The sequence below is a fragment of the Perca flavescens genome, chromosome 6, assembly GCF_004354835.1.
Source record: "Perca flavescens isolate YP-PL-M2 chromosome 6, PFLA_1.0, whole genome shotgun sequence".
Taxonomy (NCBI): Eukaryota; Metazoa; Chordata; class Actinopteri; order Perciformes; family Percidae; genus Perca; species Perca flavescens.
In genome coordinates, this window is record NC_041336.1 from 30505395 (window position 1) to 30521126 (window position 15732).

General features: G+C 42.5%; 2 protein-coding genes across 3 annotated transcripts in view; one reads left to right on the forward strand and one right to left on the reverse strand.

Moving 5' to 3' along the window:
* cep162 (centrosomal protein 162) overlaps window positions 1-2405 on the forward strand; it is a 48712-nt gene extending 46307 nt beyond the window's left edge. For both annotated transcript variants that reach the window (XM_028581193.1, XM_028581194.1), the window contains exon 29: window positions 1523-2405. In XM_028581193.1, coding sequence (XP_028436994.1) covers window positions 1523-1720 — 198 coding nt within the window. In that variant the 3' untranslated portion in view covers window positions 1721-2405. The remainder of the gene's footprint in view (window positions 1-1522) is intronic.
* Window positions 2406-5743: 3338 nt separating this feature from the next.
* On the reverse strand, window positions 5744-14295 carry mrap2a (melanocortin 2 receptor accessory protein 2a). The gene is made up of 3 exons (XM_028581333.1): window positions 14076-14295; window positions 8670-8769; window positions 5744-6110 (listed from the first exon to the last, which is right to left on the reverse strand). Exons 1-3 carry the CDS (start codon window positions 14194-14196, stop codon window positions 5744-5746), a joined length of 588 nt encoding a protein of 195 aa, XP_028437134.1. The 5' UTR covers window positions 14197-14295.
* Window positions 14296-15732: the final 1437 nt, after the last annotated feature.

The window sequence follows — 15732 nt, forward strand, 5'->3', positions numbered from 1 at the left end:
TTTCACTTTGAGGTTTTTTAACATTAATGTGCGTTCCCCTAGCCTGCCTATGATCCCCCTGTGGCTAGAAATGGTGATAGGTGTAAACCGAGCCCTGGGTATCCTGCTCTGCCTTTGAGAAAATGAAAGCTCAGATGGACCAATCAGGAATCTTCTCCGTATGAGGTCATAAGGAGCAAGGTTACCTCCCCTTTCTCTGCTTTGCCCGCCCAGAGAATTTGGCCCACCCATGAAAGAGAGACATCATGGCTTTCAAACGAGCAAAGTGGCAGTTGGTCAAGGCCACACCCCTACCCTCCACCTTGTCCCCCCCCCTCTCTCCTCCTCAATAGCTACAGACACAGAAATGGCACATCCTAAGGAAAGTTCATTGTGGGACTGGCTCTAGTGGCTGTAATTCTGCATCAACGCGGATTTTTGGGAAAGAGACTTCAGATACAGTATTAGGGGACCACTAAGGCCTATATAAAAGGATCCAAAGAGCACCATGTCCTGGGACCTTTAAAGTAAAAGAAGCTCCACCCATTGTAGGTTTTCGACATAATGGAGTTAAACAAGGGTTCACAAGACCGTTTCCAGAAACTGGGAAAATGCAGAAAATCATTTTTGAGGGTTTTTTTCCCCCTCAAGAGAATATAAAATCTAGCGATGCAGAGTGTGGTTGCACTACAGGCTACTGTCCTAGACTTGGATTCAGTACCACCTCCTGAGCAGAACTACATTTTAGGTTTCAGGAACTCTGTTCAGAAGGGGAAGCGCAGTGAAAACAAAAGTTCCTGTAGTGGAACGGCCTAGCAGCTATTTTAATGCATCACTGGTGACATAGGATCTAGATAGTGTATTTATAGTGTCAAATCACAACAGGAATGATCTCAGGACACTTTACAGATAGAGTAGGTCTAGACCACACTCTATACAAAGACCCAACAATTTCCCTACCCCCCCAAGAGCAAACATTTGGTGCGACAGTGGCGAGGAAGAACTTCCTTTTTACAGGCAGGAACCTCAGACAGACCCATGCTCTTGGTGGGCGGCCATCTGCCGGTGCCTGTTAGGACACAGAGACACTGATACAGATGTACAGATATGGAGAAATATGATTCATAACAATTAAAGCAGTTGCTATGATGACAGTAGCAATTATACAGTAGATGACAGTTGCAGTATTTATCAGACATGTCCGATGTATCGTGAGGTGGCTTATGATTTACACCCCAACTAGACAACACATTTGAAGAGAATATACTAAACATAGATAGTAGTCTATATCGACAGCTATTCACTTCTGAGATTTTTAAGGTGTCGCTGGAAAGTCCACCAGATGTCACCGTGGCTCTGTGCGGAGCTTAGGACGATTGTGATTGGTTTAAAGAAATGCCAATAAACCAGAGCACGTTTTTCTCCCATCCCAGAATGCTGTGTGGACTAGCCAGACCCTCCTCTGCAGCTCTATGGAGGAAGGTCTGGCAATTCGAGACTACATAGATAGTAACTCCCCGTCCTCCCGTCCCTCCCCCTGCAGGTGATTGGTGGGTCGTGGCAGACGTTAGAGGCTGATCAGCAGTCAGAGGCGGAGAGCTGGAAACGTCTGGCTCAGGACAAGAGCAGAGAGTTGGAGGCTTTCCGTCTGGAGCTGGACTCCATCCTGGACATCCTAAGACATCTCCAGAGACAGGGAGTGGTCCTCCCTGCTCCGGACCCCCTCACCCAGAGGAGTTAAAGCACATGCACAGTTTGACTGATGCCTGTTAGTGAAAGCTAATGCTTTGGCTTTGGCTACATTGAACGCGTAACGTATGCGGAGCGTTCGCTGAGCGGATGTGCAGCGTTATGTATCTTTTAAGCGGCTACACCTGCAGCGCACACAGGGAGTAGGATTTTGTGAGTCACAGGAGATAAGGTGAGCTTTCCCTCTGGGATTGTTGTTGTTTCTTCAGTTTTTGGAGCCGGCACAGCGCTGTGAAATGTCCAGAATGTCAGCTGCTAACAAAGGACACAGCCCGGACCCTATTTTCCTATGTTTTTGTGTCTAAGTGACTGATGGGAACAACAATCTTTGACATTGGTCCAGTATTAAGCGAGATCGCTGCAGTCGGCAGTCAGCGAAACAAGCTACAATGGAAGTTAACAGGGCAATTGTGCAGTTTGTATTAACCTTCACAAAAGTGGTCGTTTTGCCATTGACAGGCTCAGATTAATATTCTAAGTGTCTGACAACATTAGGGAAAGGATTTCTAAGGAGGTCGAACTTTCTGTTAAACCTAAAAACATCTGTGAAATTGCATTTGCTAAACCAACCAGACTCCATGTAAATGAACAGTAATTTTTGCATCTTAATACACTTCATTCAAAGTCGACGGAAACCAAATAAAACTATGAAAAGCCATTTTGGGTCGTCTTTCCACTTTTCCAACCATCACAACTCTAGTTTGGGTTGAAATAAACACATAGTTTACTGATTTACATGTGAAAATATGTTGAAAATATGTTGGCTCTATACACGCTAAAACGTCTGGTGGGTTTAGCGCTAGTGACCTCAGAGCTGTTTCTGGTTAAACAGAAAGGTCTCAAAGAGGTTTTAAAGGTCTATCTCTGTAGGGATAATTTCCATAATGTTGTCAGACACTTAAAATATTAATCTGAGCCTGTCAGTGGAAAAATAAAGCACTTTTAGTTGACCAAACTGACGATGCACATTTGCCACATAGGGTTACATTGCAGCCCAGTTGAGAGAAAAAAATAAAAAATAATTCCCCTTTTAAGTTGGTTCCTGTATATAGGTAGATTAATTTAATAGAAGTATAGACACTTTATGATCCTTTTCTGTGTGAAAGGGCCACACCCGCCCTTGCGTAAAAAATATAAATAGAAGACACAACACACAACACTTACACGCTGCTCTTGTGTCCAGTGTAGACAGTTTACAGATTATAGTGGTAGCGTAGTGTTGGAACATCCGCTCCGCATACGGTACGCGTGCAATGTAGCCAGCCCGTAATGCTTTGTAACGAAGCCAGAGATAAGAGATAATCAGTGCCTCAACGTTAGAAAGAGTTCAGGTGATGGGCATCCCATTGACAACCAGTATAATATGAGTTAATACCCCACATCTCAGAGATAGACCATGCTTCCTGGTCCACATCAGCCGCTACCTTAATATCAGCAATACTTCATGTCAGCACAGAAACAAAGCTTCAAATACTCAAAGAGGTTTTGTTGGGATTCAGAGACAGAAACCTTTATGTTAAAAAAAAGTCTTCATACATGTTTCTTATTTGTGTATGTATATTTTGTAGCTAGTTTCTATGTTTAATTAAATATTTTGTAACTTATTTCAGATGTAGTAAAAATAAATGTTTGTTTTTTTTGTCTTAACTGTGATCAATTGTATTCAGTTATTCCTTTCATGCACTCTACACTGGAACCCCAGACCTGGCAGTGTCAACTTTTAAAGTAACCCAATCCACCTCATCCTAATCTTCTCGGCCGATGTCCGTCGTCTGGTGGATTTCTGAGGACTATGGTTAGCTGCTCCTCAGATCTCTGCAGGGTAAATCCAGACAGCTAGCTAGACTATCTGTCCAATCTGAGTTTTCTGTTGCACGACTAAAACAGCCTTTGAACGTACACGTTCCACCAAAAAAGTTCCTTCCCGAGGCTATTTTGCAGAGGCACCGTGGCTCCGGGACGATTGTGATTGGTTTAAAGAAATGCCAATAAACCAGAGCAGGTTTTTCTCCCAGCCCGGAATGCTGTGTGGACTAGCCAGACCTTCCTCCGCAGCGCTGTGGAGGAAGGTCTGGCAATGCAGGACTACATAAAGACATAGATAAGTGGCCAAATCAGTCTCCAATCTCTCTGAAAATTTCTAATATCAGATGCTTATTTAGACTAATTAGGAGATAATTCTGTGATGTTTCTTCATTCAATACAGGTGTACGGGAGGTTCACTTCTTCACTTTGTCCTGAGCAAGAGCATCTGTGGTTGAAAGAACATATCAGTTATGTCCCCATGACATGAAAATGGTTCACTGATTCTTGGTGAGTCCAAGTCCTTCTCTGCTCAGTAGCTGCTGCTTAAAAGACACCAGTGTTCCATCGTAAGTGCAGAATTTATTTTGGGCACATATAACTAGAGCTGTCCTCGACTAAAGAAATTCTTAGTCGACTAACACTTATACGATTTTGTCAACTAATTGATTAGTTGATTTAATTGACAGAGCTGTGCGCTTTGAGAGGTGGTTAAGACTAAAAAAGCACAATATAAATGTAGTTAACCATCTGTAAAACTGAGTTTCTCCACAATTAATCCTGTAAAAGCACCACTTTAAAAAATGACTAATCGACTAAAGAAATCTTAGTCGACTAAGACCAAAACGACCGATTAGTCGACTAATCGACTAAGAGGTGGCAGCCCTACATATAACTAGGGTTGGGTACCGAAACTCGGTGCCAATAGGGAACCGGTGCCGACGTAAACGGTAGTAACGAGACCGAATAAGAACGAAAGTTTCGGTGCCTCATTTCGGTGCTCAACTTTACACTACACCTGACAGCATGTAATGTTAGCCTACCTTTAGCTAGCAGCTGGATTAATCACGGTTAAAATGCTGACAGCTAACGTTAAACAGTGTAAAGTGTGACTGTATTTCACTGTGGAGGACTTCAACAGCGGGATGTAACAGTCTGCTCTGCAGCGCAGCAGCTGCCGTTGTCGCAGTTCATAGATATACAGTATGTTTATATGGTCGGAATTAAACAACACAGACGGTGTGTTCACTTGCAGCTGCCGTTGTCGGAATTAAACAACACAAACGGTGCGTTCACTCGCAGCAGCCGTTGTCGGAATTAAACAACACAGACGGTGCGTTCGCTCGCAGCAGCCGTTGTCGGAATTAAACAACACAGACGGTGCGTTCACTCGCAGCTGCCGTTGTCGAAATTAAACAACACAGACGGTGCGTTCACTTGCAGCTGCCATTGTCGGAATTAAACAACACAGATTCACTTAAAACAGGTAGCCTCGTGGTGCATTCACAGTAATTGTAAAATACCCTTTTCCCATCTGGGGTTCAACAGCAATTTACTGGTGAAATAAGTTATTGTTATAGTTATTACATTATTATTAAATCTTCACTGTCACTGACTGTTGTTTACTACCCTTATTTTTTTTCTTCTTCTTTTTTAACTTTATTGAAAAGTACCGGTTCAGGCACCGGCACTGTTTTAAAAGTATCGATTTAGCACCGGAATCGAAAAAAAACCAAACGATACCCAACCCTACATATAACCCTGTGCTGGGTTTAGTATTTTCTCCAGTGACTTTTGCACAGTCCTTGAGGGAGAATTACTCATAGGTTTAACACAGCCACACGTGGGTCCACGGCAGCAGCAGCAGCAACAGCATATTCAAGAGGAGCTTGAATGATATAACTGGTCTCCATTGAGAAGTTGAGCACTTACAGCAAAACCAAATACAAGCAGCAAACTAAATCAATCCTACAGTAACTGTAGGATTCTGTCAACACAATTTCTCTCAAGGGGAAACATGCAATTACAATAAATACATTGCAGTTGACTTTTTTGGGTCATTTGTTGTAGAAACTAAAAGCAGCCTTAAAGTGAAAAATAAAAGTAAAAATTCTCCAATTATACTTAAGAATAACAGCTTTGTGCCCCCCCACGACTCGACCACCGATGACGATGAATGGGTGGAGTGAGTGAATGAGGAAACTGGTAATTCTCATTCCTGCTGCTCTGATCCCTCCCCAGTGATTGGAAGCTCTGGCTCCCCCAGGAGCATGTCGTCCTCCCCTACAGCTGAGCTCTGCTCAGAGTCCACACAGTTAGGAAGGTTGAAGTGGGCCAGCACTGCCAACTCCTGCAGGACTGTACCGTCCCCCAGCTCCAGACTGCTGCTGGGCCTCCTGAGGCAGCCACCCACACTACCTGCTCTGGAGTTCAGCTGACCCTCGTTGGACACAAAGCACTGAAAGAGAGAGCCGGACGAGTCCAGAGCACTAGGGCGAGGAGAAAGGGCTCCAGTGTCGAGGTTGGTGTCCATGTAGCCAATCACATGGGGCCGCTTCTCACATGGCTGTCGACTGTTGCTTACATCAGGAGAGAGAGAGATAACCAGGATTTTAGCAATACAGGTTATTTCCCTGATCTAAATATCTGCATTTTCACAAGTTTGGAGAGCTACTATTGCATTACAGTAGCTTCAAATGTGAGACTTAACCACAAACAAAATAAAAAAAGTCACATACACACAGTACATTGTATTTCTGCATTCTTAACCCATCCCAGTATTAGAAGCAGTGGACAGCTTCCGGGGAGCAACTTGAGGTTCAGTGTCTTGCTCAGGGACACTTTAGGTACATCTCAGTTTCCTAATTTGATAGCGTCCCACTGGAACCGGAAGTTGTTCTGTCCCTCCTTCGTGAAGACCGTCTCAAAACCCTTACTGTATTTGTGCCCCGAGGAGCGATCGCAGAGGAGCTGTGAGCGAGGGTACACCAGAGCTGCCTTCCCGGAAGCCGTGCAGCTAACCGGGTTGCTAACTCCGCCCAAACAGCTGACAAATTCATGTGACGCTTGAGACAAAAGGACGTCTCATCTTTAAAACACATTTGCTTGTTTCCTCTCTCCTCCCATGATTTCCTCTGTCTCTCCCATGCTTCCTTAGTGGGACGGACTAAGACACGAGACTAGACGCGAGGAAGGGAGGCAAGTGGAGCAGCCGGGGATGCAATTTAAGGAGTGCCATTAAACCGGGTGACTATTTTTCTGTGTGCATCATGCACAAGTTGAAGGAGCTGAGGGGATTACATATTCCTGGAATCGTAACTCGTACGATTCCCTGATACGTTGCCAGGGATTCAATTTAAGGACCTGGGCCAGAGGAGCATGGGGTTGAACTGCCAACCTGTCCCTCCGAGCCACAAGGCACCACAAGTCGACACTATACCCCAAAACCACTGCGTTGACCAAAGATCATATTAGTCATGACAAGACAATCCACTTCACCCCCCTACTCGCTCACCCACCACCCACAAGCAATGACGGTGATGATGCACAGACAGACAAACAAGTCATATCTTGACTTTGTTTACTTTAGGCAGTTAAATTGCTTCTTTTTTGGGGGGAGGGGGTCCGGACCTCTGTGTCCTCAATGGTTTATACGGCCATGGAGAGAGGATACAGTTTACACTCACTTAAGAATTCATTGTGCCAATGTTTTACATTTACATTAACAATGTAACATTGTGAAAGGGTTCGCTCGTAGTGACGAGTCGACAGAGAAGTTTGAGCTCATTGTTTAGCTGTCCGGCCCACAACTTTACTTTTGGTTCCCTCTCACCACTGCTCTCATAGTACTATTTTCAGTCACAGCAGGCAGCTGTTTTCAGAGAAAATACTTACTGCACACTACCGGCTCAGCAGCAAACAACAGATATAACGTACTGTACATAACCCTAATACATAGTTAGCATACATAGTTAGCATACATAGTTAGCATACATAGTTAGCGACTAGCTGGTTAACATTTTTTTTTCTCAGGAACAGGGTTTTTCCTGGCTCAGTTATGACAATTGTTCCTCACTGTAGAATTTTACTGAGCCCCTAAGGGTACATGAGCAAAAAAAATCTAAAGTTTGGTTTCATGTGCTCACACGAAACTTTCATGTGCTCACGCAAAACCTTTTTATGTGCACACATGAAAGTTTCACGTGAGCACATGAAAGTTTTGTGTGAGCACGCAAAACTAGTGTGGGCACATGAAAGCGTTAGCCTGGGCCATACTGGAGACAACTAGAGAATGACCACAGTACAGTTAATTAGCTGCACTATATTTTAATCTAGGTCTTCATTATTATAAGGACATTGCTGCTTTGCTTGCAAGTCGTCACCATTATATTGTTTTGATACGACATTTAAAACAGATTTTAAAGTCTTGTAATCTGTTCTGGGGATACAACGATTTGGATCGGGCAATTACTTTAATTTATGAACAGTTAAAAACATCTGGCAAACTCACAGATATAGGTGGATGTATACAAAATGCAAGGAGAATGGATTTAACAAAGGAAAGAGAATGTTTGATTAATTATACGAGAACTGAACGGGATCATTCTAAAACGCTTAACGTGAAAACGCTTAACGTGAAAAAGCTTAACGTTTCTCTCTTATATTGCTCCTCATAACCACTCAAAACTGTCAAAAAAATCTAACCCAAAGTCCTATTATTATGGACATTATCTGACATTAAGCGTTTCTGCTTCACATTTTCAGCAGCAGCGGAGCGGCTGTGGGTTGACTCCCAACGGTTCTCATTATAAGTCCTAAGGTGAAAAAGCTCAACGTGGTTTAATGTACTTAAACAAACTTAACAGTGTTCTTAAATCCATTGCACACTGAACAATTGCTTGTTTCTGCTGCATTCAATCAGTCCAATTCATAAAGTCTGAGGAAATCGGGCCAAAAAAGAAACGTATGTTGATGCTAGTCTGCACTTGAATTCTTTGATAGTTTTTGCCTGAGGTTCCATGTCTTTGTGAAGACATTCTTTTAGTTTAAATTTTTGTTCACTATTTTTGGACTTTACTGTATTTAGATGTTACAGTATCTCTTTAATCTTAACAGTGGTGATAGTTGCAGTGACTCACTCAGGATGTGGAGCTCCGGTCTTGGTCAGAAGCGTGAGAAGGAAAAACATAAAGACGACAAAGACAGCCAGGCCGACCCAGAAGCCGATCACTATAGAGTCTACAAAATTGTAAGAAAAAGAAATGAGATACAGGATAGGATAAGTGGTGATATATCCACTCAGTATTCTGACAACACAACCTCTTTACAAAACTTACAGTCCTGGTAATCATAATACTATGGTTTGAGAGGGATGATAAACATATTAAATGAAATTGCGTTATCAGCAGGATTACAGTCATATATTGAAAGGTTAGGGTTAGGGTTACCACACAGTTGCACCACAGGCGCAAATAATCACAAACTCACTATTAAATTATAATTATTACTTAGGCAGGTAATACATGGGAAGGTACTTTCTCGTCACATACATGTAGCAAAATTCATTCTCTGCATTTGACCCCATCCCTCAAGGGAGCAGTGGGCAGCCATTTACAGCGCCCAGGGTCCAACTGCAGAACGGATCCAGTGCCTTGATCAAGGGCACTGACTATTATTTTTTCTATTATATATTTGAAGTAAAAAAAAGAAATTCTACAAAGGGAGGGAGAAAGATTGATAAAGAAGTCTGGCTTGGTTCTGTTACGAAGGACTGGATGCTTAGGGCCAGGCCAGCGCTGCTGCACATAAGGAGAGAGCGGAGGGGGGGGCACAGAACAGAAGAGAGAGGGGATTGTTTTGGCGGCCACAAGAAGAAAAAAATCTAGACTGAGAAGATTAGGTGGAAGGAGAGAGAAAAGAGATGGAAGGAGAGATAGAAGACGAGGTGGAGAAGGGCCACAGAAACGTAACCAGGCGACCAGGGACAGGAGGAGGTGGGAGAACACCATAGTGGTGAAAATATGGAGGGAGAGCATCACTAAGATGAGGAGGGAGAAAGCGAGAGACAAGATAACGTGCAGGGATCAAACAGTGAAAGGGAAAGGAGAGTGCCTGGGCCATCACCAATGATCTCCAGTCGAGCTGGTCCACATGGTATGGAAACTGTTGCTGCGTAGTATACTAACTTACATATGAATAAGAACAACAAATGACAAAGACAGACATTTTGCTATAAAATTTAAGAGACCTTGCTTAGACTTCAAATAAATTAATGTTTGCTTAAGTATGAATAATTAGGGAAAGTTGTCAGTGTGATGAGATGGGGAGATGAGTTTTTATATTTTGTGTAGAATGTATTTTAGATCTATTGTTCAGATTAAATACAAAAATTAAACAAATTAACCTAAAAAATACTCTCCCAGGCTAAAATGTTAGTGTGTGTTAACGCAGTCTGATGGTTATAACTAATCAATGACCGTTCCTAATTGATTATGTTTTTACTAGTTGTAATTTTCTGGTTTCTAGACGTATCCAAGTCCAGGTGTGAGGTGCCAGTGCAGCCAGTGGGCGAGAGTTTCCCTAAGACCCTCCAGGGAGGAGCCAGGAGAAGCTTCCGCAGCGACTGGTACAAATCTCATCCCTGGTTAGAGTACTCCCAATCGAAAGATGCAGCTTACTGTTTTGCTTGTAGGCATTTTTCCCTCCCCGATGCTCCAAGGACTTGTTTTCACCTCATTCGAGGGTTATCGTAACTGGAAAAAGGCTACAGTGAAAGACAGTGGTTTCTGTTCTAATGCCAGATCTGAAGGCCACGTAAATGCAATGTTCGCATGGACAGAGAACATGAAAATTATGGATAAAAATACCTCAATGTTTGGACTAATGGATGAGCAAGTAAAAGAAGCAGGTGGCTGAAAATCAATACCACATTAAAACATTAGCTAAAATTTTAGTTCTAACAGCCACAGAAAACATAGCTCAGCGGGGTCACAGGGAGTCTCTCGACTCAGGAAAAAAAAGGTGTTTTTCTGTCTATGTTAGACCTGCTGGGTAACCATAACCCCATCATAAAAAAAAACTTGAACAACAAGCTAAAAATGCAAGTAAAACGATACAGAATGAAATACTTGAGTGCTTTGCTGCAATGGTCAAAGAAGAAATCTTCCAGGAAGTTAAAACAAGCAAGCAGTTTTCAGTTAATGTTGATGGAACTAAATAGAGATATTCCCTAAGACCCTCCGGGGAAGAGCCAGGAGAGCACGGTGGCTCAGTGGTTAGCACTTCTACCTCACTGCAAGAAGGTTCTGGGTTCAAACCCAGGTCGTTTCAGGACTTTCTGTGTGGATTTTGCATGTTCTCCCTGTGCTTGCGTGGGTTTCCTTAGGGTGCTCCGGTTTCTTTCCACCATAAAGACATGCATGCTAGGCAACTAGGACTACAGTTGAAAATTAGCCGACTAGCTAACACTGGCGCATTTACAGAAATATAAAATAAATAAATAAATAAAAATGTAACAAGCTTTCTGGAGTTTGAAGTGGCAGAACACCTGGATGCTGCCACCTTAAGTGACAAGATTATATTGTTCCTTGAGAAAAACCTTGTAGGGCTACGATGGCGCAGCAGTGATGCGCGCAGGTGTTCAAGCAAAAATAAAAGTAGCCAAACATGCCTTCTATGTTGACTGTAGTGCACACTGCTTGAACTTAGTTATCGTAGACGCTGTAAAAAGTGTGGCAGATGCAGGAAACTTCTTCTCATTATTGGAACGACTGTATGTATTCATGTCTGGGTCTTATGTACATAACAAATGGCTCAAAGTGCAGCGGGAGATGTTTGATGGTGCACCAAGGGAACTCCAACAGCTAAGTGATACACGTTGGGCCTGTAGGCACATAGCATGTCGCAATGTTATGGACAGGTTGCCTGCAACAGTACAGATGCTTGAAGAGATCGCATCTGAGAACAATCGCCAAAGAGCTGTAGAAGCAAGAGGGATATTGGCTCAAATTGATCTGAATTTTGCTGGATCTCTTGTTCTGTTCAGAAAGGTCCTGAGTGACTCCAATTTTTTATCAGACGTGTTCCAGTCTAAAACAGTGGACTATACTAAGGCTGTTGAACTTATTGAAGCACTTAAAGAGACACTGGTCCAGTACCGTAGTCAAGCCTCTTTTGAGGAAATGTGGAGTCAAACGCTTGATTTATGTCAACGAAGTATCATTGGTTTTCGCTGAGTTGTAGCAAAGGTGCTTCAGGATACTGTCATCCACTCCACCTTGGGACAGCATGTAGTTCCAGATAACAGACACACTTTTCTTGTCTCTGTGTACTATCCAGTTCTGGATAACATGATTGGAGAAATAGGAAGAAGATTTTCTAACACAAATTGTAACATTATGCAGGGTGTCCAGGCACTAAATCCATCAAGTCCAACTTTTTTGAGAGAGGAGGCTGTTCAGTTATTGGCTGGAGCTTATGATTGATTGATGATGATGAGGATCTCAAAAATGAGTTACATCAGACGAGGCGAGCACTAGACAGACAAAAGGGGGAAAAGGAGAGTCCTACCACTCTAATGGAGTTCACTCAGTTTTTGGACCCATACCAGGATGTGTTTAATGAGTTGTTCAGGTTGTGTAAAATAGCCTAGCGGTTGTTTTACCTGTGAGCAGTGCATCCTGTGAACAAAGTTTTTCATCTCTCAGGCTCATAAAGACTTATTTGCGGTCAACTATGACAGAAAAGACACTATCGAGTTTGGCTGTACTCAAATCTCAATCAAAACGCACAAGGGCATTAGATCTAGATACATTTGTGAAGCGTTTTGCTGAGCAACATGGAAATCGCCGCATTCAGCTGTTCTAGGCATGACAACTTCATGTTATGCTCACTGATGAGCCTTTACAAAGCTGTTAAAATGATGACCTTAACAGAATCTGTACTTTAAATTTCTGTTTATATCTTTGTTTTGGCAACTGAGAACCTTTACTAAAACCAAAAGTGTGAGAAACAAAGTTTAAAATGTGACACTGGTGTAAATGTAAATCCTGCTGAACATGAAGCAGCGTTGTTATTGTTGTTGTTTAATCTTTCTTCTCTTGTATATACAGTATAAAATTGTCCAGAAACGGCATGTATGAACCTACTCACAAAAATGTTTTGTACTTATTCAGACTGGGAGCAAAATGTATTTTGATGTGACTTTTATTCAGGTTTGTGGAGATTTTGATGTAACATACCCTTTGTAACTCTGTGAGCCTTTTTGTTGATTTTTTTGATACAGCAGCTCATATTTACATGCATGAAATGTCCCTTTCATGTCTAATTAACTGCAGTGAATATTTTATATACTTTACTGTATTCCTCATCACTTAAACAAAAAATTGTTCACGTTACTGATGAGGGACAAATGGGGAGAATGTGTGTTCTGAGTAAACAATATAAGTGATGTCCAGTACCTTGTTTGAGTGCCGTGACCCATTTATTTCCACAGTGTATTAATGCTCACTCAGTACAGCTCAGTCCATAAAGATCTTCATAGGTACGTTTTTCTTTGTATAGTTTCTTCTTATACTGCAACGCAGTCAAAAACTGTTTGCTTCCCCTCTCACACATCTGCCACTCAGCACCTGTGTCTTACCTTAATGCCTTTCCTGTGATAATGCCCCATACTTCTATCTCCTATTAAGTGAGATCACATTGTACGGTCACTTATTCTTAATATGAACTGCTTCACACAAAACCTTAAATGCAGGACACTGATCGCATGAGATGAAGTTTGTCTGTATGAGTTTGTAAATGGCAGCCTGTGCCCTTTTGTAGTGTGTACATACTATTTCTCATCAAACTGTGATTAAATCCAGTATATATACACGTTTGACATAATTTGCCACCCCTCAAAAATTCCTGCCCCCCTCTCGCCACCCCATAAATATTTTTCTAGAGCCGCCCCTGGTTAGCAGGTATAAAGCATAGACTGTATATTAACAGTCTACGGTATAAAGTAACTTATTGTAGCTTGTTGGTTAGCTAGCTTGCTAATTCCACCCACCGTGCTTTCATGCTACACACCGGTTTTAGAAAATGAGCCAAACAAAGTCCCACTCCTCTGGCAAAAGCGTTGTGCTTTTCTAAGCTGTGACAAGAGTGTGTGAATAAAAACATTTAGCTGTTACATTTGACTAATTAAGTGGCCGCAGGCTGGCTAGTTAGTTAGTTAGTTAGTTAGCTTGCTTGTTAGGAGGCTCAGTTCTCAGTTCAGTAGCATCTGTTTGAAAACCAAAAAAAAGTCACTTTATCCGATGTTTAAAGTGAATAAAACAGCTCTGGCATTACCCCCCCACACACACACACACACACACACACACACACACGCACACACACAATCTACACCCGACCCTGTTTATTTCTTATAATAAACATATATATTATTTTTTTAAGTGAGGAAACATACAGCTGAAATCCCAGAGAAGATGTAGCAGCCTATCAGATGACTCGGATCATTTCACAGTGAGGTACATTTAAACAGACGGCGATATACTCACAGTGGTGCGCCTTGAGTCCTTCAAAAGACACCGGCTCCTCGTCGTCATAGTATTCATATCTCCATTCATAGTCCGGGGCTGGAGACGCCCCGGTGCCGTTTGGACCGTCAGCACCGCCCATCTCAAAAAGCTCCGAACCAGCCTGAGCTACAGTACCGGACAGTCTCCTCCGAGGCTCTGGTACTCCTCATCTGGCACGAGCTCAGTGCGTAATGGCACACATTCGCCTGGAGCCTGGAGTCTCTCTCTCCCTCTCTCTGACTCAAATTCAAAGAGGCTTTATTGGCATGTTTTATTAGCATCTCTCACTCTCTCTCCCTCCCTCTCTCTCTCCCTCCCTCCCTCCCTCTCTCTCTCTCTCTCCTTCCCTCTCTCTCCCTCCCTCTGTCTCTCTCTCTCCCTCCCTCTCTCTCCCTCCCTCTCTCTCTCTCTCTCCCTCCCTCTTTCTCTCACTCTGTCTCCCTCCCTCTCTCTCTCTCCCTCCCTCTCTCCCCCTCCCTCTCTCTCTCTCTTCCCTCCCTCCCTTCCTCCCTCTTTCTCTCTCTCCCTCCCTCCCTCCCTCTCTCTCTCTCAATTCAATTCAATTTGCTTTATTGGCATGAATGTCAGAAATAACAATATTGCCAAAGCATCACGGATAATAATGAAGAAATACATAATAAAGAAAAGAAAGAATAAAGAAATACAGGGGAGGGGGGCTTGTCTTATGTATATAAACTGTTACAGGTTAATAGGGCTGCTTGATGATTAATTGCTATGTCATCTTTTACTTATTAGTTGTGTTATGGTCCATAATTGTTGTGTGTGTGTATGAATGAATGAATGAATGAATGAATGTGTGTGCAAAAGCAGTGATTGACACGCAGTTAGACACCCCCCCCCTGGCCCTGATTGGTGCATCTGAACAGGGAGCGGTGGACTTTTGCAAATCCCACTCCAGGCTGTAGGTGGTGCCAGAGGAGCTGGATTTATTTTATTTATTTTAATTACCTGCTTCATGTAGTTCTACTCCAACATAGGGTCAGTTTCAGAAAATATAACAGAAAGTTAGTTTTATAAGGCACCTTTAACGACTACTCAAAGCACTTTTACATATTCAAGGAACCATTCACACACTGTGGCCTTCACCGAGGAGGGACATAACGACTTCCGTGTCAGCCGAGGAGCTATCAAATAAGAGATGTTGTGTTTTGAGTAGCGATGCTGTGGTGATGTGTAAACTTATAGGGCCAGATACCACAGAGACATGATATATACCAATAGAGGGGGCCGGAGTTGTGACCTTTTGATTTTGATCTGGCCCTCATATCAATTAACCCTTTGACAGGTTTTTTTGTGCTTTTTTTTTATGTTTTTGCCACTTTTTCCTGACTTTTTGGGGACTTTATGTGGACCAAACTGTAAGTGAGAAGACTTCATAAGACACAATAATATAGTCTAAGATACAGGGTTCGTACGGGTGCTTGAAATCCTTGAAAATGCTTGAATTTTGATGTTGTGTTTTCAAGGTTTGAAAAGGGCTTGAATTTTGGATAAAATGCTTGAAAATGCTAACTGTATTTCTTTCACAACCAATGCCTAACTTACTGAATAGTTCGTATATTAAATGGAGAAATAAAATGTTGGAGAGCCTACAATTAAACCTGCTCGCATGTGT

Excerpts from the sequence above, each read along its gene's own strand:
- mrap2a (XM_028581333.1), bottom strand. The coding sequence starts at position 14,196 with ATGGGCGGTGCTGACGGTCCAAACGGCACCGGGGCGTCTCCAGCCCCG. Across the intron at positions 8,770-14,075 it reads AGGACTCAAGGCGCACCACT|ACTCTATAGTGATCGGCTTC; the intron begins GTGAGTATATCG and ends ACAATTTTGTAG. Across the intron at positions 6,111-8,669 it reads ACCGGAGCTCCACATCCTGA|CAACAGTCGACAGCCATGTG; the intron begins GTGAGTCACTGC and ends TCCTGATGTAAG.